The sequence below is a fragment of the Acanthochromis polyacanthus genome, chromosome 4 (assembly GCF_021347895.1).
Source record: "Acanthochromis polyacanthus isolate Apoly-LR-REF ecotype Palm Island chromosome 4, KAUST_Apoly_ChrSc, whole genome shotgun sequence".
Classification (NCBI taxonomy): domain Eukaryota; kingdom Metazoa; phylum Chordata; class Actinopteri; family Pomacentridae; genus Acanthochromis; species Acanthochromis polyacanthus.
Window position 1 is genome coordinate 26,572,544 of NC_067116.1, and position 25,705 is coordinate 26,598,248.

A 25,705-nucleotide genomic window follows, 5' to 3' on the forward strand; every position below is an offset into this window, starting at 1 on the left:
ATCTAATTTTTACTCAAGTCCACAACAGCTCCACATATCGGTTATTATTCTCCTTGATTACTAATAATCTGTGTTAGTATCTGCTGTCAAAAACCCATTTCAGTTGATTCCTATTTAAATGCAGATTTTAAAAAACTGAACTGTAACTTTAATGATTCTATGCGACCAATAATTACATTTTCCAAAATATTTCTCTTCTCGGTTTGCTCATATAAAAGAAATCTTTTACAAACCCGTCCAATCACGGTCTCCTCATTGACTTTCATTCAAATACTAGACACTAAGACGGCAGTTAATGAAATAAAGATAAAATATCAAAAACAGCAATGTCGGGACATTCTGCTTGTCTGCTTTGTATTGTTTCTGGAATTATGTATAGGGAAATCTGTCTGTCTGTTGCTTTAAATTATTCTTTTTTTAAACACTTGAATGCATCAAAACACACCAGAAACCTACAACCCTGCAGCCTTTCCATTCACCTTCTATGATACCTGCAATAAATCAATATTAAGTCCACCACTTCATAAAGACAGGACACTGATAAATGATGTAAATTAAGGAAGAAATCAGCATATGTTGGATGAAAAACAGCCACTATAAACTCTTTGGTCCAATAAAATCAGAGCTTTTAAACCACCAAGAGTCTCATGATCAACCAGCCAGAAAAAAAAAGGGCCAGATACGAATTCAATAAATGAGGATGAATCAGGAGCTCAATGTGACTTTGAGCAATAAAATGTCAAATATAAACACAGCTGGATGAGGCAGAAAACAGATTTGATAGACAGATCTGCAGGATGAGATTTGGAATATGAATTTTTCTCGTGATTTTTCCTGGTTTGCATTTGGAATATTTGACCTGATTTTAGCTGCTGCTGCTGCTGCTTTTCTGACGACATCTATGATTCATCAGCTCCTCCATCCTCCATCCCTCTGCCTGCATGAAGGAGAAAATGCAGGACGCACCCCCACCCTCATCTCTAAAAAAATAAATAAATAAATCAACAAAACCCGCATAAACGGTGGCTGAAATGAAAATATAAAAGCAGCTCGGAGAAACAAACAAACAAACAGGTTGAAATTCAGACCTGAAATCTGCACCGCAGCTGTTAAAAATGCGGACACATCAGCCTCCTCCCGTCTGATCTGCGCCAGTCAACGAGCCTCTGTTCGGCTTTTATCCGCAGCGTTTAGCGGCAAATCCGGGCCGAACCGAGCCGAGCCGGGCTGAGGGAGAGCAGGAGGGTCGGTACGGATGGAAAACCGGGACAACATCGGACTAAAGGTGAGATGTAAGCGAGAAAAGAAGGAGCGGTCGGTGCTTACCTCATGACTCCGAGCAGAGCTGAAGATCACTGAGAGGGAGGAGAGGGGTGAGGAGGAAGGAGGAGGGAGGAGGAGGAGAGGAGAGGAGATTAGAGGGGGGGTGCTGGATCTGTACAGTCCTTCATGTGGGGCAATTAAACATTTACAATTCCTTTCATAACTCAAAGAGCGCTGTTAATTCACGAGTCTTCATTTGCTAAACGTGTATATGTACATTAATTGATAATGCAATTAATTTACTAATAAATTCAAGATTATAATTTTAAAAAATGCAAATAAAAAATTGCCTCAATGTAACGCTGAAAACATAATAAACCCACATCTCTACTAAAGCACAGCTCAAACTGATGTCACCAATTATGTTACTCAGAGTTTATTTTGTGTATATGCTTGAAATGATCTCCAGTGCAGGTATAGCATGCATTCTATAGCAAAAATCTACTAATATTTTTGCAAACTAGTGGAAACAACATATTGATTGCTTTTATTTAATGCACCATTTTTGCATATTCTATTAATCATGGCTTTAGCTTGTCTGTACTTGTATTTATATAGCTTTTTATCCAAAGCGCTTTACATGATACGTCACATCCACCCATTCACACACTGATGGCGAAAGCTGCCATGCAAGGCGCTAACCACAACCCACCAGGGATTAGGTGTCTTGCTCAGGGATATGAGGCCGGGATCGAACCGGCAACCTTCCAGTTGCAAGACGGCCACTCTACCCACTGATTCATGCCGCCCCATATAAAATAATACTTGCATTCATGTTGGACATGTGCATACAAATGTGTTTTTGCCTTAACATGTTTTTGCCTTTAATAATCTCAACTGAGTTAAAAGTATATTTTACTCAGATACGTTCATCAGCTGATGAGGTCTTTTAACCAGTGAAACGGTGCATTCTGAATGCATATAGACCCTTTATTTGTTTACAAACATTGTGACGTTTTTTGTGGGCGGGGCTTATGCTGGAGGCAAAAGCGGAGCGAGAAGTCAAGCAGGACTGGGAGTATTTAGTTTGCGCTGGGAGTTTGCGCTGCAAACTCGAGCATTTTTAACCCGTTAAACTTAAGTGTACCCTCGGCGGTACACTTACTAATGTGCATAGGAATTTAAAGAATGTCCGAAGGCTGCAAACGCGATTATATAAACACTATACACCGATGGAAAGCTTAGATTCTCATGAATCCGCCGGTATAAACCACTTTCAGATGTGATTACCACAGCGGGTAATATAAACACATTTGTCCGACAAATAACGAATATCCATCCATCCTTTCTCTGTACACGGCTTTAACGTACACAGCGCGACTCACATTTCCGGGTTCATTATTACACACACATGAAAATATTCCACAAAAAACGGCCATAATCTAACCTTGGATATCCAGACGACACAAGCCAGTAAACTATTTTGTCCAAAGCATGTCTTGAAGTCGGTATATAATCCACGAATCGGTCGTTTTCAAGGAGATGCACCTCGCGATGCGGGTCCAATATTCCCTGTATTTCTCGTCATATTTAACGGGTTATTGTTTTTGATTGTATTTTTTTCTGTCTTGTTGTGTCCTTGTTCTTATGGTGTGTGTATTTGGACCCAGTGTCTGGAATAAAGCTGAATTGAATTGAATTGAATTGAATATTTTTTATTTACAAATAGAATATTAGCGATTTGTTGTACTGAAAATGGCTGGAATTGACTGCAGCTGATCGTCTCTGTCCAGTCTTTTCGCCTCAGTGCATTTAACCACAACTGTCTTCGTTCCCTCTGAGCACGAGTGTTCGGTGGAATCCTATAAAACTTTAATTTGCGTTTAATTTGCCTTTAATTTGCCCAATGTCATTCCTCCAATGCTGGCATCCAAAAACACAACAGGACGACATTTTAAAAAAGTTGATAGAGCCTAGTCCCTCAGTCTTTCGCCTTTTGGTCACAGCCGCGGGCTTCCTCTTTTGCCTCCAGCTAAAGCTGTGACGTCATTCGTGACGTGGGTTATTAAAGGGTCTATTGTTAGCTAAACACATATTGTTTCATACATAATGGTAATTGGCAAGGTACTTAAACAAGGAAATGATTGTAATAATACTTTAAAATTATTAATGGTAAAATTTTGCAATTGAAATTAGTAAAATATCGTGTTTTCATTTTCTAACATTAACAGACAAGATGCTAACATTGGCTAGCTAACAAAGTCTTAGCTAGCATTAGCTAGCCTGATAAGCATACACTGTTGACGCTGATTTATAACCAATAAACTCAAGATGAAATGATGTAAAGTTAAACCCCAAGTTGTTTAATTTCAACAGCAGAAAGAAAAAAACACTTCAGAACGTGACTTTTATATAGTTGCATGAAAAAGTATGTGAAGACTTTGGGATTACATGGATTTCTGCATACATTGGTCATAAAATATGTTCTGATCTTCATCTAAGTCATATAACTAGACAAACACAGTCTGCTTAAATAGTACAGCACAAAAAATGTATAGGTTTTCATGTTTTTATTGAACACAACAGGTAAACATTCAAAGTGCAGGGTGGAAAAAGTATGTGAACCTTTAAAATTAATAACTGGTTGACCCTCCTTTGGCAGCAATAACCTCAACCAAACGCTTCCTGTAGTTGCAGATCAGACCTGCACAACGATCAGGAGGAATTTTAGACCATTCCTCTGAACAAAACTGTTTCAGTTCAGCAACAGTCTTTGGCTGTCTGGTGTGAATCGCTCTCTTGAGGTCATGCCACAGCATCTCAATCGAGTTGAGGTCAGGACTCTGGCTGGGCCACTCCAGAATGCGGATGTTCAGGAAACTGTTTTGTGAAAATTTCTCATATTTATCTGCTGTCCCTGTGTAAAAATTGGATATAAAATACTTAAAACCTGCAGCAGCTCCAACAGTAACAGGCTACAGACACACTGATGCTTCACTATTAATAATCTAATATATGAGAATACATCAATCCAACAATCAAACCAGGACTACATTCACTGCAGTACTTTTGCATGTTGCAAGGACGAACACGACAGTTTTGTAATAGGTGGGATTATTATGCCTGTGTAGATTTGGTAGTAGAACACAGAATAAATGAAGACAAGGAAGAGGTTGTTTAACAAGGAAAAGGCCCTTGGCAGACATGGAGGATGAAAGTGCTGAAGGCACAGAGGGGTTTGAGTTTCCACCTGCAGCGGCTGCTGAAGGCGAGCGACAACCAGAGGTACGGGTAAAAGTGGATACAGTCAGAGATGGAAGTCAAGATCTTTTCCCAGATATTTTTTTGAAAAAATGAGAATGTTTATGCACTAGTCTAAACTGACCGAAGCAATACTTTTTAAAGAGATTAAACAACAAAGAAGTGTCTTCATACCAGAGATGAGGAAGGATTGGATGTCTGATGAACATCATGATACTATTCTCTCCTGTAGAGTGCTGTGTTCAAATCCCACCTCTAACACAACTGCAAGGTTCCCTTGTAGGAGGTAGCCATGCAGGGCATGTGGATGACAAAATCAGAAGCTGTTTATTTTCCTCTTTTTAAAAAACAAAACAAATAGCACATTTCCAGAAAGAGGAAAAAGAAACCAAAAACAATTGCAAGGGGAAAAAAACTTAGAAGAAAACTTTCATAACTTGTATTCAACAGTTAGCAGTGCTGCATTGTGCTACCTTCATGGTTAAACACTGAATTTACTCTCACATATATATATATAGGGCAGAAACTTGACGACAATCAAGACATACCTATAGTCCAATCATATCTGAGATCTCACCTACTCAGAGAACCTATGAAAGAGCTGTTTTGTGTCTCCTCTTTAGCCTCCACGGCCAGGTGGCTGCCACAAGAAAGAAACTCAGGTGAAGACTTCTGCAAACTCAATGTCTTTAGCAGGCTGCTTGCATAAAAAAGACATGTAAAACTTAACTTTTAAAAGTACAAATTTCTCTGTAGCCACTGAGCTAAAAATAGGAAACAAACAAACAAAACTTGAGTCCTTCATGTCCGCAAGTAGGGAGCTTGTGCTTCCTCACATACCTTTATTGAAGGAGGATTTTTCATGTGTGACTTTTACTCATAATGGAATATTTTTATTTTTCTAAACTGACACTTCAGCAAAGCATCCACTCTGAAGATATTCCTGGAAAACAGAAATATAACAGATTCCCAGTCTGACTTGTTCCTCTGCAGTGCTCTGTCTTTTCCACCAGAGGGAGACAAATGATTTTGTTTCCACTGCTCAACCTCTCATCCACAGAAACATACAGCATATGAAACTGTGTGATCAATCAGGTATTGATCACTGACAAAGTCTGAAGCTTCAACGTTGCATAACATAACACTAGGTGAGAACAAAGCACCACAAACAGAAATCCAAATCTGACCCACAACATATCAATGTAGAGAGATACAAAATGACCTGAAAGATACAAAATGACCTCAGTCATAAATGAAACACAGACACACAACTTGGCTACAGAGACTTACACAAGAACCACAGACACACCAAATGACTACAAAGACACCCAAAACAACCACAAATAGACACAAAACTACAAAAACACACGCACAAAAAACCTAGGAGACACAAAGGCACAAAGACGATCCCTTAGAAATTCAGAAACCCACAGAGTCACACAAAAACAACCACAAATAGACACAAAATAACAAAAAACACACGCAAAAAAACTAGGAGAAACAAAAGCACAAAGGCAGTACCTTCAAATTAAGAAACCCACAGTCACACAACAACCACAAATAGACACAAAACCAGAAAAACACAAAAAAAACCTAGGAGACACACAAAATTACAAAAACAATCCCTTAGAAATACAGAAACTCACAAAGACACACAAAATCAACACAAAATGGCCACACAACTACAAGAAGCGACACTAAACAAACAAAATGATCACAGACACAAAATGACTACGAGAGACAAAAATAACTGTTTTCATTGCAATTAAAAATAAAATTACTCTTTTCTTTTACACTTGAACAAATAAAGCCCTTTTGTGAATCATGTAATCAGTGTTATCAATAATCAATCATTCCACAGGCTACATCTAAAGAGGTGAATAACCATCATTACCTGCATCACTAAAGTCTAATATAAGCTGATCTGATCCATATGAGGTGTCATGTTATGTTTTCCACTCACTTGTTATTTCTGTTGATGACGTGCTTGAGTGACGCTGATGGAGGGAAGATGTATTTTTATTTTGGAGGGGGAGGATGCTGAAAATAAGACCTCCGGTTTGCAGCAGCATACAGCTTTCAAAATAAAAATGCAAACACAATTGTAAATATATATATTGATATTTAAGATATTTAAAACTTTAAATTCCATCAAAACACTCAAAATATCACGTAACACAATAACAATTTGCTTACATTAGTGCAAAATCTGGATTTTCAAAAAGCTGAATTTAATCAGTAGTATTTCAAAATGTTACTACATGTGAGTTGTTTAATGTAAGGGCATCAACTCTGTGTAGCTGGGTGAATTTCATGTCAGAAAACTGTTTCAGAAGAAGTTTACTTCAATTACATTAAGGAAATTAAGCTTTTATTGTGAAACTCAAGTGAACTGGAACTAGAGCAGACGTGTTGTTTCTTGTTTTTTGCAGGAGCAGAGGAAGGAGGTGATGGAGGGAGGAGGAGGAGGAGGAGGAAGAGGAGGGCTGATGTGAGTTGATCAGCGGCAGGTCTGATGGTGATGATGGTGATGATGATGATGATGATGATGATGGTGATGATGGTGTGAGTCAGACTTCGGAGGGTTCAGGATCCTCACAGCCGCTCCGAAGTAGACAAACCCCGCAGACAAACACACGCAGACCGGGAGGATCCGCTGAGACACGGTGAGTCCGCAGACATCACACCCACACCGGCCGCAGCGCCGACACTCTCACCGACAGACACGCACCGAAGGCCGAGGGAGGAGAGGGAAGCCGCTCGGAGACAGAGCGCCACAGTCGGTGTGGTTCCACAGTCCTTCCCCGATGATGCTGTGGTTCTATTCCCAACATTGTCTGCGCGTGTGCATGTAATGGGGCATGGGTGCGTTTGCCCGACTGTGCGCGTGCCCGTCCCGTCCTTACTATTGAGTGCAATCAGACTGAGTAACATGATGTGAGGAGATAATGAGACTGTGGAGCTGCAGCTGGTGGAAACAAAAGCATCAGGTCGGTGTGTGTGTGTGCATGTATGTATGTGTGTGTGTGTGTGTGTGTGTGTGTGTGTGTGTATGTTTGCATGTATGCGTGCGTGCGTGTGTGCGTGCGTGTGTCGTGACCACAGTCTGGTAAAGCCATGAAATGTCATCATCAGCAAAGAAATATCAGAGAAATAGTGGTCTGTAAGACTTTAATGTAACTGGAAATTCTACTATCACCATTACTCTTATTCTGTATATTCATAATTATCTTACAGACAGATGTGAAGGTGTTTCGCCTCATTGAAAGGAGACAATAAATAATACAATACATTAGTTTCAGAAAAAAAACTGGACAAAAGTAACAAAAAGTAAAAACATCATCATTGTGCAGCAAAATGCCACATTTTAATGGTTCTTTATTCAGTTAATAAAATGTGCTTTTATCACCCAGTAAAGATGCTCAATTACAAGTAAAAGGAATGTGGCGAAATGTTACTTCAGTAAAAGTGTAGGGAAAATGTATTGAAAGTATTAAAAGTAAAAGTACAGGAAAATATCTCATTTCAGGGTTTGGTAGTGGAAATATTCAGGTTCTTTACTTTAGTAAGAATACAAATACTACATAGTAAAAATACTTAATTACAGGTAAAAGTCCTGCATTTACATCTTACTGGAAAAAAAAATTGCAGTAATGAGGAATATGTAAATTTCAGAAATCATCATCATCATCATCCTCATCATCATGTGCTGTCGTCGTTCTGACGGTTGGTCACCGTAGATCTCCATTTGTGTCTGTTCTCTGCAGCTCTCTTCACTTCAGTGTAGGACTGCATTCCACCTCTTGATGTCATCACTCCATTTACCTCTCTGCCTTCCCAAAATGTTAGAAGTGCAAGGCTCATTTCCAACTGTTTCATTATTCAGTTGTGGAGGAAGTACTACGTGTTTCTACAGAAGTCAAAATCCAGCAATGGCAAAGGTCAAACTTAAGGAAAATGTACCTAAAGTATCAAAAGTAAAAATCCTTGATGCAGGAAAATGTCACATTTCAGGGGTTTTATTATTAAGCTCAAATATCCAGGAGACATGGATTTTTACTATGAGGATCACTGAAACACGTTCAGCTTAACGTGGCAGCACTTCAGGATCTTAAATACGAGATGTTCAGCACAAACTGTGAGGAGTGAAGTGGAGGTGTGAAACTGCAGCAGCTTCTCCTTACAGCCTGAATGTGTGTGTGTGTGTGTGTGTGTGTGTGTGTGTGTGTGTGTGTACTTGTTTCTGCTATACCGGTGGGGACTTTGACCTGACTATTTGCTATAAAGGTGGGGACTTGTCTTAAGGTGGGGACCTAAAATGAGGTCACCACGGGTGGCAACACCGTTTTCTTGGCCATATTGTTGTTAATAAAAAATGTAAAAGTGCAAAAACGTTTGTTTAGGGTTAGGCATTGATTTGGTGATGGTTAAGGTTAGGGTTAGGGTAAGGGTTAGGAGTTAGATATGAATGGGAGTCAATGGTAAGTCCCCACCGGTATAGAAAAACAAACATGTGTGTGTGTGTGTGTGTGTGTGTGTGTGTGTGTGTGTGTGTGTGTGTGTGTGTGGGGGACAAGTCTGTTTCCAGTCACATTTTGGGACCTTGCTCCTCTTCTGGGGACCAAAATCAATGTCAGACATCACATTTTAATAGACAGACTGAATGAATGTACATCAGTGGGGGCTGGTGAATTTTTCTCTTGGGGGGGGCACACTTAATTTACCAAACCAAATAGCAGAGTCGGCAACACTGGAATACAAGAATTGATGTAAATTATGTTCACAGCCATTTGATGTGCTACGAGGGTACACCTAAGCACTACTGCTGAGTCAAATAGACAATTAAATGCACGTAAATGTTATCAGCTAGTGAATTTGAATTTATCTCCCCAGTGTTTGATATGATTTGCTCCAGATAAGGTGTAATTGGTACACACAAACCCTTAAAATCTCCTTTTCTATAATTAAACTAATTAAGAATGTATAAATATGCAAATCTATTTTTTACTTCAAAAGTATAAAAAAAGAGAAACAATTCATTTTTCCAGCTTCAAAGAGTGCCAAGTGCTTCTTCTGTCCAGCAAAATCTTTGGAACAACATATTTATATTTACATACTCATATAAACAAAAACAAATCCATACCTGTGAAACCAACAAACATTGGACATTTTGTTAAAAAAAACTAACTATAAGGCTTAAAGCAGACAGTGCTTCTGTGAGCTAACTTTTACATTAACAACCTTACATGACAATGAGAAAACAGCAAATCTGCATATTTAAGATCAAAGCAATAAAAATTTGTCACTTTGCCTGAAAACAAAATACTGAAACCATTAGGGATTATACTATGTATAACTGTGCATGTGACAAATAAAACCTATCTTATCTTATCTTATCTTAGGCTTTGAGCCCAAAGTGCTTCTGTCAACTAGCATTAAATATTTACAATGAAAATAAAGAAAAACAGTAATTCCTCAGATTTCAGAATATGAAAATCAACAGGCTTTCAGTCTAAAGTGCCACTTGTGTCAACTAACATTTCTATTTACATTATTAAATGACAAAAAGTAAATCCTCACATTTTAGAGATTAAAGCCAGCACCTCTACATCTGTGTTATTTTTTGTATGCAAGTTTTAATTAAAGGCAAGCGGATGAACAAACCGCTCGCTTCTGCTGCCACCCCATGGACGGTGGTGTGTAAAGCGATCAGAGGGAGACAGGCTGTCTCCCTCTGATTGCTCTGATCGCTCAGCGGGCGCGGTCGGTCCGTGTACGTCGCCGTCATTCTATTTTCGATTTGGGGTCAAAACACCAAAAACGGATAACGGCCGTTTCCCGTTTTTCGTTTTCAAAACAAAAATCGGAAAACGGAAAACCAATCCGTTTTCCGATTTTCTTTTTTCAATAAAAACGGATATCAAAAAACAAATTAGAAGTTAAATTTCATTTTTTGATATCCGTTTTTTATTTATTTATTATTTTTATAGCCCAATATTACAAGAGTTACCCCAAAGGGCAAGCAAATCGTGTACAATGGATTTCACTGCTGTCTTATTTATTCACAGGACTAGCAGGGTGACTTAAGAAATAAATGTAATAGTCAGAACAGCACTGCCGAAGCGGTCTATCATAATTGCATGCCTAGTTTTTATATACTTTGTGAACAATCTCATCCACTATATCTGAATGTCATAGTAATAATGTGAACATCGCCACCTTCTGGGTGCTCTAGCTCAGAATACACGATTTTCAACATTAAATGTTCTTCCAGACTGGATCATCATTTGGCCGCAAAATGATGACCGGCTACCTGTCATCAAGAAATGTCAAGGCTTGTGAGGGCAGGGTTAAGGGTAAGATCCCTGCATGGACCCTACCACCAAGCACGTTAACATGTAAGATAAGCACTGTGTGTTTGTGCAGTTTAAAAACTTCAGTGTACCGCTGGCGGTACACCTACTAATTTGCATAGGAATTTAAAGAATGTCCGACGGCTGCAAACACGATTATACAAACACTATACGCCGATGGAAAGCTTAGATTCTCATGAATCCGCCGGTATAAACCACTTTCAGATGTGATTACAACAGCGGGTGAGAAAAACACATTTGTCCGACAAACAACGAATATCCATCCATCCGTTCTCTATACACGGCTTCAACGCACACAGCGCGACTCACATTTCCGGGTTCATTATTACACACAGATGAAAATATTCCACAAAAAACGGCCATAATCCAACCTTTTACATCCAGACAAAACAAGTCAGTAAAATATTTCGTCCAAAACATGTCTTGAAGTCGGTATATTTACCAAGAATAGGTCGTTTTCAAGGAAATGCACCTGGCGATGCCCGTCCAATATTCCCTGTATGTCTCATCATATTTTTTATTTAAAAATAGAATAGCGATTTTTTGTACTGAAAATGGCTGGAATTGACTGAAGCTTAAAGGGTTAACAACATTTATGTTTTGATTTGGTTCTAGGAGAGCGGGTCCGTGTACGTCGTCATTTCTGATGTTTGTCTTGCAAAAGTGTAGTTAGAAAACGGATATCAAAAAATGAAATTTAACTTCTAATTTGTTTTTTGATATCCGTTTTTATTGAAAAAAGAAAATCGGAAAACGGATTGGTTTTCCGTTTTCCGATTTTTGTTTTGAAAACGAAAAACGGGAAACGGCCGTTATCCGTTTTTGGTGTTTTGACCCCAAATCGAAAATAGAATGACGGCGACGTACACGGACCGCGGTCATCCTGCGCCCGCGGTCTCCTGTCTCTTGTATTGAAGAGGAACGAACTGCGCATGTCAAAGTTATAACGAGAGTCAATGGAGAAAGATCAGTGTGCCCCAGGCCAGATATGATGTTTCTAATCTGACTTTTTATTATAAATTATACATCTTAGTAACTCTCTACAGTCTCTATTATCCATTTTGCTTGTTAAAACATAGGATATATATGTAAATGTAATTTTAAAAACGTTTTATTAAAGGAAGGGCTGTGACTCTCTACATGATGTGAGACAGAGGGGGCTAGAGTGCCTATATAATGAGAGTGGCGACAACTGGGGATTTGACACCATTTTGTTTCCATTCACTCAATATGGGACGCGCAGCGCGAGGTGCACATTCACGAAAACTATGGCTTGTTTACTGATTTCAAGACATGTTTTGGACAAAATAATTTACTGGCTTGTTTTGTCTGGATGTCCAAGGTTGGATTATGGTCGTTTTTAGTAGAATATTTTCATCTGTGACTAGTTTTGAGCCTTCAAAGGTGAGTTGTGCTGTTTACGTTATTTGCTGTTTGTTGGACAAATGTGTTTATATTACCCGCTGTGGTAATCACATCTGAAAGTGGTTTATACCGGCGGATTCATGAGAATCTAAGCTTTCCATGGGTGTATAATGTTTCTATCATCGAGTTTGCAGCTTTGGTAAATTTAGTAAAATACGTTTTCCCATCCGCCTGTATGCTGCTGCAGCTGTAAGCATATGGCTAACAGCATCCTTATGCTAACGGCGGCTAACAGCCCAGAAACAGGTGAACAACACGGAGCCTGTTCGGGTCATATGAGGCTGATAAGTGACTGCAGGTTGGACGGAAAACAGAAAATAGGAAACAGAAAACTGTCAGCTGTTTGTTGAATTGGAAATCATGTGAATGAACAGGGAGGCTGTTGTCGAAGCTCAGATGGGCCGCTGAAGTTTAACGGGTTACCTCGTTAAACTTCAGCGGCCCATATTTCATGCATCTCCTTGCATGAAAATGGTCAAAGTCAAAATAACCACAACTGCCTAAAATCACATCAAACTTTTCTATCTGTCATTCACCCATACATCATAACATGAAAGTACATACATGGGACTAACCTGGCACAAAAATCATGATGAAGTCGGTTTCCATCCCACTCTCCGGACTTTATTTTCCCACAGTTTCATTCTTTCACTACTCCTGGGAAATATAAACATGTGTAATCCCTTCTCCGATCGATTTGTGCACCCAACGGCACAACAGCCCGTCATTTTTCAGGTATTTATGAAGCCAAAAAAGACCTAGAATTACTCTCTGCGTTGTAAACAACGTTAACAGGCATAACCGGCGTTCATGAATTGGAAACAAAATGGCTCCTATAGATCACGTGACCAAAATTTTTTGGACCCGTCATGTCGCCACTCTTATTTTATAGGCACTCTCGAGGGGGCGGCGCCCTAGCACCCTCTATTGACCAGTCGCCCCTGATGTACATTCATATAATGGATTGAAATCAGTGTGTAGTGATGGAAACATGACTGCGTGTGTGAACTCCCTGCTGTGTATTTCAGTTCACACCTTCTTATTTTAGATGGTAGGAAAATGACACGGTTAGTGTTCATTTTTTCTGCTTTTGATATACTACTGACATGCTGCTGTTAGCATGTTAGCTAGCTGTTGGAGCCATCTGAAGGTTTTCAGTCCCCCACTGAATCTCATCAAGTTTCTTTTTCAGCGCCCATACTAAGTATTCAACCCCATTTGATGTTTCCCCTTGTTTTGATTTTAAACACTGAATCATGGTCAATTTCATTAGGCTTTTTTGACAAATATTTACAAAATAGAGTCTTTCTTGTGAAAGTATCATTAATAAATGGATTGAATATGACACATATGTAAATTAGTGTCGTCATGAAACTTGTCATAAAAATATTACTATAATGTACAAAAGATATTCCAAGTAAGAAGCAGCAGAAGATAATAGAAAGTTAAAATTATTACATTTTAATGTCTGAAAATCCATCCATCCAATATACACCGCTTTATCCTCACTAGGGTCGCGGGGATGCTGGAGCCTATCCCAGCTGACTCAGGCGAAGGCAGGGGACACCATGGACAGATCGCCAGTCTGTCGCAGGGCTACATATACAGACAAACAATCACACTCACATTCACACCAACGGGCAATTTAGAGTACTCAATTAACCTCAGCATATTTTTGGACTGTGGGAGGAAGCCGGAGTGCCTGGAGAAAACCCATGCATGCACAGGGAGAACATGCAAACTCCATGCAGAAAGATCCCAGGCCCACCCCGGGATTTGAACCAGGGATCTTCTTGCTGCAAGGAAAAAGTGCTAACCACTACGCCGCTGAGCAGCCCCATGTCTGAAAATGTAAATGTTAATTAAAAAAAAAACATTGTCTGACAATTTTTTTTCCTGTAAAATGTTAGAAAGAATTAAATGTCAAAAAGAAAAGAAAAAAACGTGTAAATATTTTAGAATGTAATAACAATATGACAAGTAATGAAAAGATAAAAAGGATATGAAGTTAAAAAACGCACATTTTCAGTCATCAAATGCTTGAAAAATTAATAAAACATGTGAAATGAAAAAAATTAAAGAATTAAATGTCAGAACATATTGATCAAATGTTGCAAGCATGTTTCAAGAACAAAATATTCCCAGAAATATTACCTAAGTGCAGCAGAAACATTAGAATGTAAAATGTGTGGAACAAGCAGTTGCAATGCTTCAAAGACTATTATTAAATCTGCCAAAAATGTTATTTTTTTAGAAAACAAAAACAATGTGAAAAATAAGACAAAAATGTCCCAAAAATCTGTAAAATGAGTCAAAAATGTCCTTAAAATAAATAAATATATTTATAACAATGATGAATCTTTGGATGCTGTGATTTTTTTTTCAGCTAATGTTTAACAAACTGTTTGATCCAAATAAAAGTTGTTGTGATTCTTTGCTCTGAGCTTAAACAGCTGCAGATATTGATCAGCAGCGTCTGTGTGAGCTCATCAGCTGATCATTTCTCAGAGAACAGTCTTCACAGTTCACTGAGGGTCAGATGCGTCTTCACTCATAGACAATCTTTGGCAAAGTTCAGTCAGAGAAATCATTAATCTGCAGACTGAAATTTTTATGTTAAAGCTTCAGTGCAGGACTTTTACTCATAAATGAGCATCAGTTACATTAAATCTAAACAAGTTCACACAGTGTTGATTTAGTCTGTCAGCTCCTAGGAAATCTTTCCGTACATTTCAGTTTACCAGTGTTTTGCAATGGCTGGTTTACCTGAGCTGACGAGGGGAGCAATAGTAGCAGTGGAGATGAAGTAGCTAGAGTCTCTAGGAATATGATGGAGGTTGGGAAGGGATAAAGGACATGCCTCATGTAAAAAACGACCTTCAGAGGAAAGATTAATATGGATCAGACCAGACAGCAAGAATCCTGGATGGAGATACTTCAGATGATTCATTTAAATCAGGTTTTTTGGAAAGCTGCAGGGACCTCACGCTTTTTGCCTGATTTTAAGTCACTCTGGACAGTTTTTCACTCATGTTCAATAATCGACCATCTAACAGAAATGACCTGTGGTTGTCCTCATTTATGGTTCGCTGGGTGATCCTTCGTTGTATTTAGCTGCAGAGTTTCCACAATGTCAGACTCACATGGAGACAAACCAGTGGATGAATGTCAGTGATAAGGTCATACAGCAAGTGTCCTACATGTGGATCCATAATGCAGCTAGCTAAATGTCTGTCCTTGGTGGCAAATTTAGATGTTTCCATTTAGCCAGACTGAAAATAAAAAAAATGCTCATAGAAAAATCAGATTTTTCCCCCATATACACTGTAGGTGTCCTTATTTTTCTTAATCTCTACAACAAAAGTAGAGAGTACAAAGATAGCACAACCCACAGAGACACAACAGACACATCAATGGGAGAAACAGCAGGCTGGAATAAACTAGAATGATCCTTTTAGAAGACACTGCTGACAACAGGACATTTCATCGTCTCCTGTTAAACTGGGTCTGTAATAATCATGAATCAGGCCTCTGCCCTAATCAGCCCTGATGACAATAAGAACCCTGTTATGTCACATATCAGGTTAAATATCTTCAGACGCGTGTCTAGTGCTGATGCTGCTTCAGTCGGTGGTGTTTTCCCTGCTGCCTGCCTCCGCACAGGAAGTGACATCACACGGTGTGGGCAGGCGGGTAACCATGACAACAGCCCTGCTGCTGCTGCTGCTGATGATGACATGTTTGTGCTCCTCTGAGTGTAAATCTCTGCCGTCCGCTGCTCCTCCGAGCTCTCTCACTACGGTGATTAGGCTATGCACGCACGCACGCACGCACACACACACACACACACACACACACACACACACACACACACACACACACACACACACACACACACACACACACACACACACACACACGCTCGGTGCATTGAGATGCTGCCATGACTACGTTCAGAAACACAATGGATGCTGTCAGGAGGCAGGTGTGTGCGTGTGCGTGCAGAGTGATTAATGAGCTGCTGATTGGTCAATGGTCTGGGTCTTGCGGTGAAGATAAGGATGTGGTGACGTCAGTCTGCTCTGATGAAGAACCACCAGCAGCTCACACACTGGTCCTACCTGCACTGCATGTACAGGTGCATGCTGGGAAACTCCCTGAGGCCTGTGCTTTAGTTTTTTTTTTTTATCCATTTCATTTCATCATGTCTGTAATAACTCAGTGAGGATGAGGCTGTCAGCACATACAGATTTAAATGTCAGAGAGCTGCAGCTGCACACGCTCCCTGTCTGTTATTACAGACTTTGAAGTAACCACAGATGCTCCGTGGTTCAGCGGTTCACATATGTGGTGATATGTAGGGATTAATGAACTGGACTGAAATGTATTGTTGGCTTTTTCAAGGGTGAAAAAATTCTGAAAATGTATTAAACCAGCAAAGATATCCCTCAATATTCAACAAACAATAATGAAAAGGATGACCTCATGGTTTCTGAGATAAACTTTTATAATCTTCTACAATTCAACAATTAATCCTCAAAATGTCATCACTGATGTAAAGCTACTTCGTGTTTAAAGGGTAATTTCATGTACTGTTTAGGTAGAGTTTCATGTGCAGATTTAGTAAATAAATGGATAATGGTACAATTACTTCTAATCAGTATTGGTGAAATCAGTCAAATCAAATCAAGGACAAACTCAGTCTAAGATCATCAAATTCTTTATACTGTCAGTGATATGTCAAAAATAATGTATCACACCCAAAATTATTTCTAGATCAAACCTCAGTAAATAAGGCAGACATCTCCTCCTCAGCCTACAGGTCATTGATCCACTGCAGCAGCTGGACTCCAGCTCCCAGAATGCCTGAGCAGAGCAACGACTACCGGGTGGTGGTGTTCGGAGCCGGCGGCGTGGGGAAGAGCTCGCTGGTGCTTCGCTTTGTGAAAGGCACCTTCAGAGACACCTACATCCCCACTGTGGAGGACACCTACAGACAGGTGAGACATTAGACCAGACTGTTTGCTGTCACACACCAGATATACAGCATTTTAGTATCACAACACAGAAGAATGAACTGACCCTAGGGTTTCTGTAATTCACCAGTTTAAAAAAAAAAATCAACATTTCCATCAATAAAATCTTTAAGAACATACATTTATTTACATTTTTCTTATATTTATGTTTTACTTAACAGGTCTATACAACAATATTTCTCAATAATATAAAGCTAATATGACTGAAAATAATTTCACATTGCTTTTGTTAGTGCCAAAGTTTCTTGTTGGAAGTGTCAGTACTCAGTTAAAAGACAAAAACACAAAATCATACGAGACACAAATGGAAACCAAAGAGACAAAAATTACCAAGAAAAGATAAGAACCAACCATGGAACAACCACAAAGATGCACAAATGACCTCGAAAGAGAAACAAACCAACCACAAAGTAACAATCGATGACTTCAAAGAAACCATGAAGAGACAAAACAACGTCAAATAGAAATAAAACAGCCACAAAGGGAAACAAAATCACCAAAATGAGACACAAAACAACCATCAAGAAACACAAAGCAACCACAGAGAAACACTAAAGGGCCTCAAAGAGACAAAAACTATCACAAAGAGACATAAACAAACACTGATATACATAAACAATCACAGAGACACAAAACGACTACAAAATGAGACAAAATGACCACAAAGAGGCACAAAACGACTAAAAAAATGAGACAAACTGACCACAAAGAGACACAAAATGACTACAACATGAGGCAAAATGAGCACAAAGAGACACAAAACGACTACAACATGACCACAAAGCGATACAATATGACTACAAAATGAGAAAAACAACCACAGAGACACAAAACAGCTACAAAGAAACACTAACTACAATGACACACTAAACATTAGTGACTAAAAAATAAATATCACTTATTTAAGTTCCTTAATGTTTCTGTCCACAGCAGCGAGAACAAGCATTCAGATGTCTGTAAGCTAAATATCTGACTTTCAAGGCTTTTTTGGAGCTGTAGACACTCAGCCTGACCCTGTTATTGCCTGACAGTAATGGATCAGTGCCTGTTGTCCCTGCAGGTGATCAGCTGTGATAAGAGCGTCTGCACGCTGCAGATCACCGACACAACTGGAAGCCACCAGTTTCCCGCCATGCAGCGCCTCTCCATCTCCAAAGGTCACGCCTTCATCCTGGTCTACTCCATCACCAGCCGCCAGTCACTGGAAGAGCTCAAACCCATCTACCAGCAGGTCGGAGCATGTTAGCATCGTATTAATGCTACGTCATGTTTTCATCATGTTGGGTTTTAGGGTCAGAGTATCTTCCTCTGTTGAATCCATTAATAACAGTTCTGTGATGAGAGGTTGTTCAGTTGTAAACCCAGATTTATCACATTTTAGCATCTATGTATCTTTGGGCTCCACACAGTGCTCCACACAGAGGACGTTTTAAATGATGGATCAGTAGTTTTATCATGACATGCTGTTGTGGATTTTGTGGGACTCACAGTCCTGACTGGTGGGACTTTCTGACCTTGCAGGTTCTGGCCATCAAAGGCACCGTGGAGTCCATTCCCATCATGCTCGTGGGCAACAAGAGCGACGAGATGGCCCAGCGTGAGGTGGAGACGAAGGAGGGCGAGGCTCAGGCCACCTCCTGGAAGTGTGCCTTCATGGAGACGTCAGCCAAGACGAACTCCAACGTGAAGGAGCTGTTCCAGGAGCTGCTGTCCCTGGAGAAGAAGAGGGACATGAGTCTGAGCATCGACGGGAAGCGTTCGGGAAAAAATAAAAGAGCCGACAAGCTGAAGGGGAAGTGCAGCATCATGTAGAGCGATGGTGGCTGCACAGGACTCGCCGTAGAGGAGACACCAGAGGAAGCAGCACTTCTTCTTCTTCTTCTTTCGTGACTGTAATCCGTCTGCGTGAATACTGGAGCCTGGACGAACAAAAGAACAACTGGAATATTTATAGCAGGGCCTCAGGAGGCTCCTGGCCTGAACTGGAATGTGTTTGTGATGCGAAAATGTTCACAGAAAACATTTTACCCACTCAGCTAACCGCTGCCACCATTAACACTCACTCTGACATTTAAATAAAGAAATACTTCACTGATTTTATTGAATGAATTTTGGACCAAAAGTCAGTCAAGTTACAGCCCAGCCCTGGTTTGTCCTAACAGACCAGATCAATCATAATTTTAGATAGTAGCAGCAGAAACAGCTCTTTACAGTATGCAGCTTAACCATTATGCTGTCAGAGCCACCATTACAGCCCACATGTCTGCTTTGTTCACTGCCCCCTAGTGGCAGAGGAGAGGAAGACCTTTTTCTGTCTATAAGAATTTTTAGGGCCTCCAAATAGGTTTTATCAGCATCACCCAAAATAATAAGAATTGGGAATGAACATAGTGTTTTTAACCAGTTTTGTTAGTGGATCTTATAATTATTCAGCATACCAGGCATCTTTGTTCATCAAATCATCAGAAATAATAAAATCCAGGGATTTTTGTCAAATAAGGTAACACATTTATTGCCTTTACTTTAGGAAGATCAGTCAAGGTTGCTGTCACATGTAGTTGCCCTCAAATCAGATTCTGAACCTGTAAACACCTTTTGGATATCTGCAATCACATCCTGTGAAATTTTGGAAGTTTTTGCCCATTGTTCATGAATTAATTCATTAAAATCCTGCAGATAAAAAGCAGTGAAGTATTTCTTTATCTACTGAGACTAACAGCATCATGATTCCCTCCTCAGTGGTTGTGGCTGATTGACGGGATGTTCTCAGCACTGTCATCAGACCAACGCCTACACATGTACGAACTGCGTTTAATCTCCACTTGAACGTACTCTGAAGACCTGATGAACTGCAGTGGAAACAGCAGACTCTCACGTTTACATAGCAGGAAACTTTATCAAGCAAAGTTTTCATGGATACTGGATAAATGATCTGTTTGCATCAACAGACGGCTCCAAAGAAGCATGCAGCTGTGAGAAATGTACATATGATTGAAAGGAACAGTCCAGAATGTTGGATTATTCTGTCAGCTGTAGATAGTTTCATCTCTGTGTGTGTCTACTGCAAAGGTAGATCCAGCCTAGCTTGACACAAAGACTGGAAGCACCAGTGAACTCTCAGCCCAGCTCCTAGCTCTGGCTGCAATAAATCAGGAGTTTTTGAGGGTACTTTTATTAATTACTTTCTAATTTATGTTATTTGTTTCTTATAAGCCTCTAGCAGCTGGAATTGTATGATACAGACCTTAGTTTGAACAACTTGTTTACATAAATCCACACATTAGAAGGCACAGAGAATTTTGTTCTTAATGTTGCTCTTATTGCTAAAAAAAAAAAAAAAGATTGATAGGTCAGTGCTGGGCTACGTGTTTTTGTGATCCCAGCCCTGCAAAGCAAAAAAAATGTCCCAATTTTTTTGTAAATCAAGTTGTTTCAGCATGATTGGAAGGAGTCTTTTATTGCTTTCGATAGAGCAAAGCAACAAAACCGGTTAGCTGAGGAGATAAATACTGCTCTAATGTGGTCCTGGTCATGTGGAGACATCTTGACGTTTAAAAAAGTTCCATTCAAAGTTCAATTCCAAATTTAATTACAAAGGACATTTATGAACCACAATGAAAAACACATTGACTAGAAGAGGACGAATCTAAATTAGAGACAATAAAATACTGTATAAAGTAGGATGGGTGGGGGAATCAATCAATTAGTTGCTTGATTTGTAAAATGTCAGAAAATGAAATATCACAATTTTAGTCTCGTCAGACTTGGTTAACTTCCCCCAACAAAAGATTTTTTTAAAGACCGTTTGAAAGTCGAAAATGTGACACATCTTTGTATTTTACACTTTTAGTCTGATAAATCAAACCAAAGCAGGCTATTGAGCTTACTGGGTGTCCTGACATGTTAGTTCTCATGTGTCAGGTGTGTATTAAAATTGTGATGTTAAACTCTCCACTCCTGACGATCCCACAGACGGAAATTCAATGTGAATGACACTAATAATTTTCTATTCTCAGATGAAACTGCATGCAATAAGCAGTGACAGCTGTTTGTATGTTTACGTTCGGTTAGACTTCCAAATTTTCCTTACACAATAGAAGCATCACTGAGAAATGCAACCGATGGAAAAGCCCTAAAACCTTCCTTGTTTTGTGCTAAGCTGAGCTACAGACTTTGTGGACTTTTCTCTGCACTGATATTCATCTTGTCATCACAGCGAGCTGACTTCTACATGTTGGACTGTTCCTTTCACTAACAGGAAGCTGCTTGAACTGTTGTCGTTCATCTGAAATGCCTTTCCTACATTCTACTTGACAGTTTTGTAAATGACCTGATTGTAAGTGAGCTTAAAACTTCAAAAAGCACAAACACTAATCCTTCTCAGATGGGCTCGTGTTGTTTACATGTCAGTGTGTCCACGCTGATCACATGTGTGTGTTGCACTTTTGGAAGAAGCTGTGTGTTTAATTTTACTGTAAAAAGCTCTTTGTTACTTTTTCTTTCTGTTAGTATCACTCTGGCTTTAGCAATATTAAAAATGGCTGCTCTTTGTATGCAGAAACTGTCTCAGAAATCTCTGTCAGCGGTTTAATGGATGTATATTTACTGAGATGATTCTTTCACCTCGACACTGTAAAAAAAATAAATGTTAGATTTACTTCATTCATTAATGTCTAAGCAAACTACATCACACACTTCAGCTGACTTCATCTTTATGTTGTAAGGTAAAGATGAATCCTACAAGATCTTTCAGTAACAGAAAAAACCCCAGTTATTTCACTTCAGCTGACTTTCATTACATTAATAACAGTTTCAGGTCTAAAATGTGCCATCTAACGAGCATGACATCAAATAGTTTAGCTAAAACCTCTTCGAGCAGTTTTATTTTCAGTGACACAATTAAATAAAGGAGACATGGTGTGAAAATTACTGTCGGCTATTTGCCACTAAAAGCTTGATTCCTGTTTATTTCAGCCTGCTGTTCATGTGTCACTATGGGTTGTGCTAAATTTACACTCTCCCTCTCTGACAAAGAGATTCTGGGAACCAAATACAATACAACATACACTGGGGCAAAAAGCACACAGATATTCTCCGTTACCTGCATACACACACAAATAAGAAAAAATATAGCTGAATTATAGCCAAATTACTGGAGCTGCTGTGTTTTTACACTGCAGCTGATGTTGCCAAATCACTTTAAATACACATGTTGTGCTTTTAAACAGTTTTATGATACTGTTGAAACTGGTTGGAACTGAAACTGTCTGATGTTGCATTAATGCAAAGAAACTCCTAATTTATCTGTCAAAAATGCAAACAGAGTAGTAGCTTGGAAAATCCAAACTGAATCTCCATGTAATCTCCTATCTCCATGTTAGGAGATACAGGAGAATCAGTTTGGCATTGGGCGAACTGAATCGCGTTTCCCTCCCGGGAAAGTTTGGTACGACCAATCATGGCACGGGAGGCGGGAGTTAATGCTGCGTCATCTTCAGCGCCTGGTTTACCCATAAAACACCTGCGCACCTCCCGTAACCAAACACAAACATTAACAAAGTTATTCCTAACACTGCTAATCGTTCAGAAGGAGTTTTTTGTTGCGTAGCCTTTTCAAAAATAAGTGTTGTACTTGAGAGTACCCCATGTATTCGCAGATTTTTGTGACAAAAACGGCAGTAATCATTCACCGCGACGCTTTCTCGGCTGCATGCCATTGTTGTTTGGACTACATGGACTTCAAGGTCGATTTGCTTGTGAGTCACATCAGTGTTACGCTGATTGGTTCTTTCTCGTTCAAGCTGCATTCGTTAGCCCCTCCTTTTTGAAATCGTCTCCTATCATCACAATGCCAGACTGCCTTTATTTGTATTTATATTAATACATAAATAAAGTCAGTCTGGATTTTCCAGGCAAACAGAGTAGCGCTACTGCAGCAATGATTCTGGGTGTCTGAGGAAATAATGAGGCCTGTACAGTGGAGGTAAATAAAAATTTTTTTATCTGAACAACAGAATTTAATCTGTTCATGGAGCAACATCAGCTAGTAGGAGAACCTGGAGAAGACCCAGGACTCCCGAGAGAGATTACATGTTTCATTCAGGAATGCATCGGGATCTCCCAGGAAAAGTGTGGAAAAAACTGCTGTGGAGAGGGATGTCTGGAACACCCTGCTTTGCCAGCTGCCACCACAGTCTGACTCCGGATAGGAGGAAAGAAATTAATGGATGGAAATTTACTGCCTTAAAGGTTTTATACAACACTTAAATTAACCCTTGTGTCGTCCTGCGCGTCAAAATTGTCTCGTTTTAAAGTTTGAAAATGTGGCAAAAAAAATATTTTCACAGTGAAACTTCTGATGTCCACATTTCAACATTTTTGGGAAATCTTTGAAAATTTTTTGGTGGAAAAAAAGAAATGTTAAAAATGTTTCTCAAGAACATTAACAAAAAGATCAACCTGGATTTTGATAGATTTTTTGGTGAATGTTCTTAAAGAAAATATTAGAAGTTTTACTGACATGTAATCGCTTTAGATATTTTCAGGATTTTTTTTGAAGATTGTTACTCATTTTCTGAAAACATTTCCAAGAATTTTCTGGCCAAATTTGGGGGATTTTTTTTAAAAATAAAACTTTTAAGGGAAACTTTTAAGGAATTATTGGCATTTTTTTCTTCCTGAAGATTTTGTAAATTTTCAGAAATTTGGGGAAATTTTTTTGCTGAATTTTTTGGATTTCTTTCAGACAAGGAAACAATATTTTTTGGTGCCTGTAAATGAGGACAACAGATTTATTAAATGATTTAGCAAACATTATAAACAGGCTGTGTCTAACTGGAGGACCCTGAACACCTATAGTGATTCTCTATTGTCAGAGTCCAAATGAAGCCTGCAGCTGTTTTGTTGAAATAAACAAACATCTTTTATACTAGGAGTCAGAATGATCACAGCAACTTAAACCTACAAAAATAACTGTAATCGAAACAGTTACCCAAGTTTACAAGCACTCAGTTCCTAACCAGAATTAGAATGTGTAACACTTAAACCCTCTTCATTTGGATACCTTCTGTCGGTACTAAATTATGACACATAGTTCACTTACACTTTCTTCTCACTTCATAAATCCAGTTGTGTTGTTGCATAATTTCAAGAGTTCAATTTTTCTCTTCAGTGTAGAAAATAATTAGTCTTGACTGGGCAGCATTAGTGAGTAAAGCAGAGAACTGTGTCTCCTGCTAGATTCTGATCATCATCATCACAGCCCCTGTCTGCGTTTTTACACCTACAGAGTCCTGACCTGAGATCAGTCAGAAGTCAGGGATGCTGACAGACATAATGTCAAATATTAGACTACAATCTGATTACTCTTCTTTAATACTTAAACGATTAAACTCCAGATGAACCAGTCATCAGCATCAATTGTTAAGCATTAAAAGCATCAAACTGAAGTTAATACCTGTGCTCAGTCTTCTCTTGGTTATTTCCTCGATAGTGAAACCACTTATAGAACCGTTTACAGCAGATATTATTTAACCAGTTACTGTGTGTGATGATCCCTGATGAAAACTAGGAAACAATAGTGCTGCCACCTGATGGTCGATGTGTGACATTACAGCTTCCTGGTGTTTTTCTGCCAGGAAACATGATCGTTGCTTCTCCACAGCATGAACACAATAACACACAACTTAAATATGACTTGCGGCACTTTTTAGACTCAAATTCTGATCAGACAGTTACAATAGAGGAGAGGAATATATTTGAAATGTTTTGTCAACAAAAAATGCTCACTAACTAATAAAAAAATTATTGTTACATAATCTTCAAATAAAAACTAGATTCATAAACATTTGTGATGATTTGTAGGGGAATTACCGCATTCATGAATGCATCATTTATTCCATAAGCAATGGGAATAAACACAAAAACAGGTACAAATAAATATGTATATTTCTGTGACTGTACAAACATCAAAGTATTCTGTGTTTGAAGTTCTGAGGCTATTTTCATCCACATTGACAAACATGTGCTGCGTTAAGTGGTGGTGGAAACCTCAGAAATCACAGCATTCAAATGCAGTCAAAATATTTTTTCTCAGAAGATAAATCGACTCATCAGCCAGGTAAGATTAGACAGTAATTAGTACTGAACATCCATGACCTAAACATCCGTAACAGACTCATCCATGGGGAAATATCAGACTAACCCATTCATGAGTGTCTTTTTTGTCATATTTCCAGCAGATAAAAATGCTCCAAAGTCTGTATTTGACTACAGGACTGAATGAATCCAGCAAATCAAGCTCTTTTCCCTCTTACTTAGATAAAGCTTTGAACTTGATGCCACTTG

At 39.1% G+C, this 25,705-nt stretch overlaps 2 protein-coding genes across 4 annotated transcripts in view; one reads left to right on the forward strand and one right to left on the reverse strand.

The window, feature by feature from the left end:
• apc2 (APC regulator of WNT signaling pathway 2) overlaps positions 1 to 1,456 on the reverse strand; it is a 43,518-nt gene extending 42,062 nt beyond the window's left edge. The window contains exon 1 of one of the 2 annotated variants that reach the window (XM_022194708.2): positions 1,327 to 1,456. The gene's annotated coding sequence lies outside the window, so the exon portion shown is untranslated. Of the gene's footprint in view, positions 1 to 1,088; positions 1,214 to 1,326 lie in introns of those variants that run through there. The other variant, XM_022194707.2, reaches the window with a different exon arrangement.
• diras1a (DIRAS family, GTP-binding RAS-like 1a) lies at positions 1,163 to 22,021 on the forward strand. 2 transcript variants are annotated; one of them, XM_051947352.1, is made up of 5 exons: positions 1,163 to 1,285; positions 6,957 to 7,190; positions 17,139 to 17,323; positions 18,420 to 18,590; positions 18,881 to 22,021. In XM_051947352.1, exons 3-5 carry the CDS (start codon positions 17,186 to 17,188, stop codon positions 19,169 to 19,171), a joined length of 600 nt encoding a protein of 199 aa, XP_051803312.1. In that variant the 5' UTR covers positions 1,163 to 1,285; positions 6,957 to 7,190; positions 17,139 to 17,185; the 3' UTR covers positions 19,172 to 22,021. The 2 variants fall into 2 exon arrangements, with proteins under 2 accessions (XP_051803312.1, XP_051803313.1); XM_051947353.1 differs by lacking the exons at positions 1,163 to 1,285; positions 6,957 to 7,190 and adding an exon at positions 7,213 to 7,514.
• Positions 22,022 to 25,705: the final 3,684 nt, after the last annotated feature.

Excerpts from the sequence above, each read along its gene's own strand:
- diras1a (XM_051947352.1), top strand. The coding sequence starts at position 17,186 with ATGCCTGAGCAGAGCAACGACTACCGGGTGGTGGTGTTCGGAGCCGGC. Across the intron at positions 17,324-18,419 it reads TGGAGGACACCTACAGACAG|GTGATCAGCTGTGATAAGAG; the intron begins GTGAGACATTAG and ends TTGTCCCTGCAG. Across the intron at positions 18,591-18,880 it reads TCAAACCCATCTACCAGCAG|GTTCTGGCCATCAAAGGCAC; the intron begins GTCGGAGCATGT and ends CTGACCTTGCAG.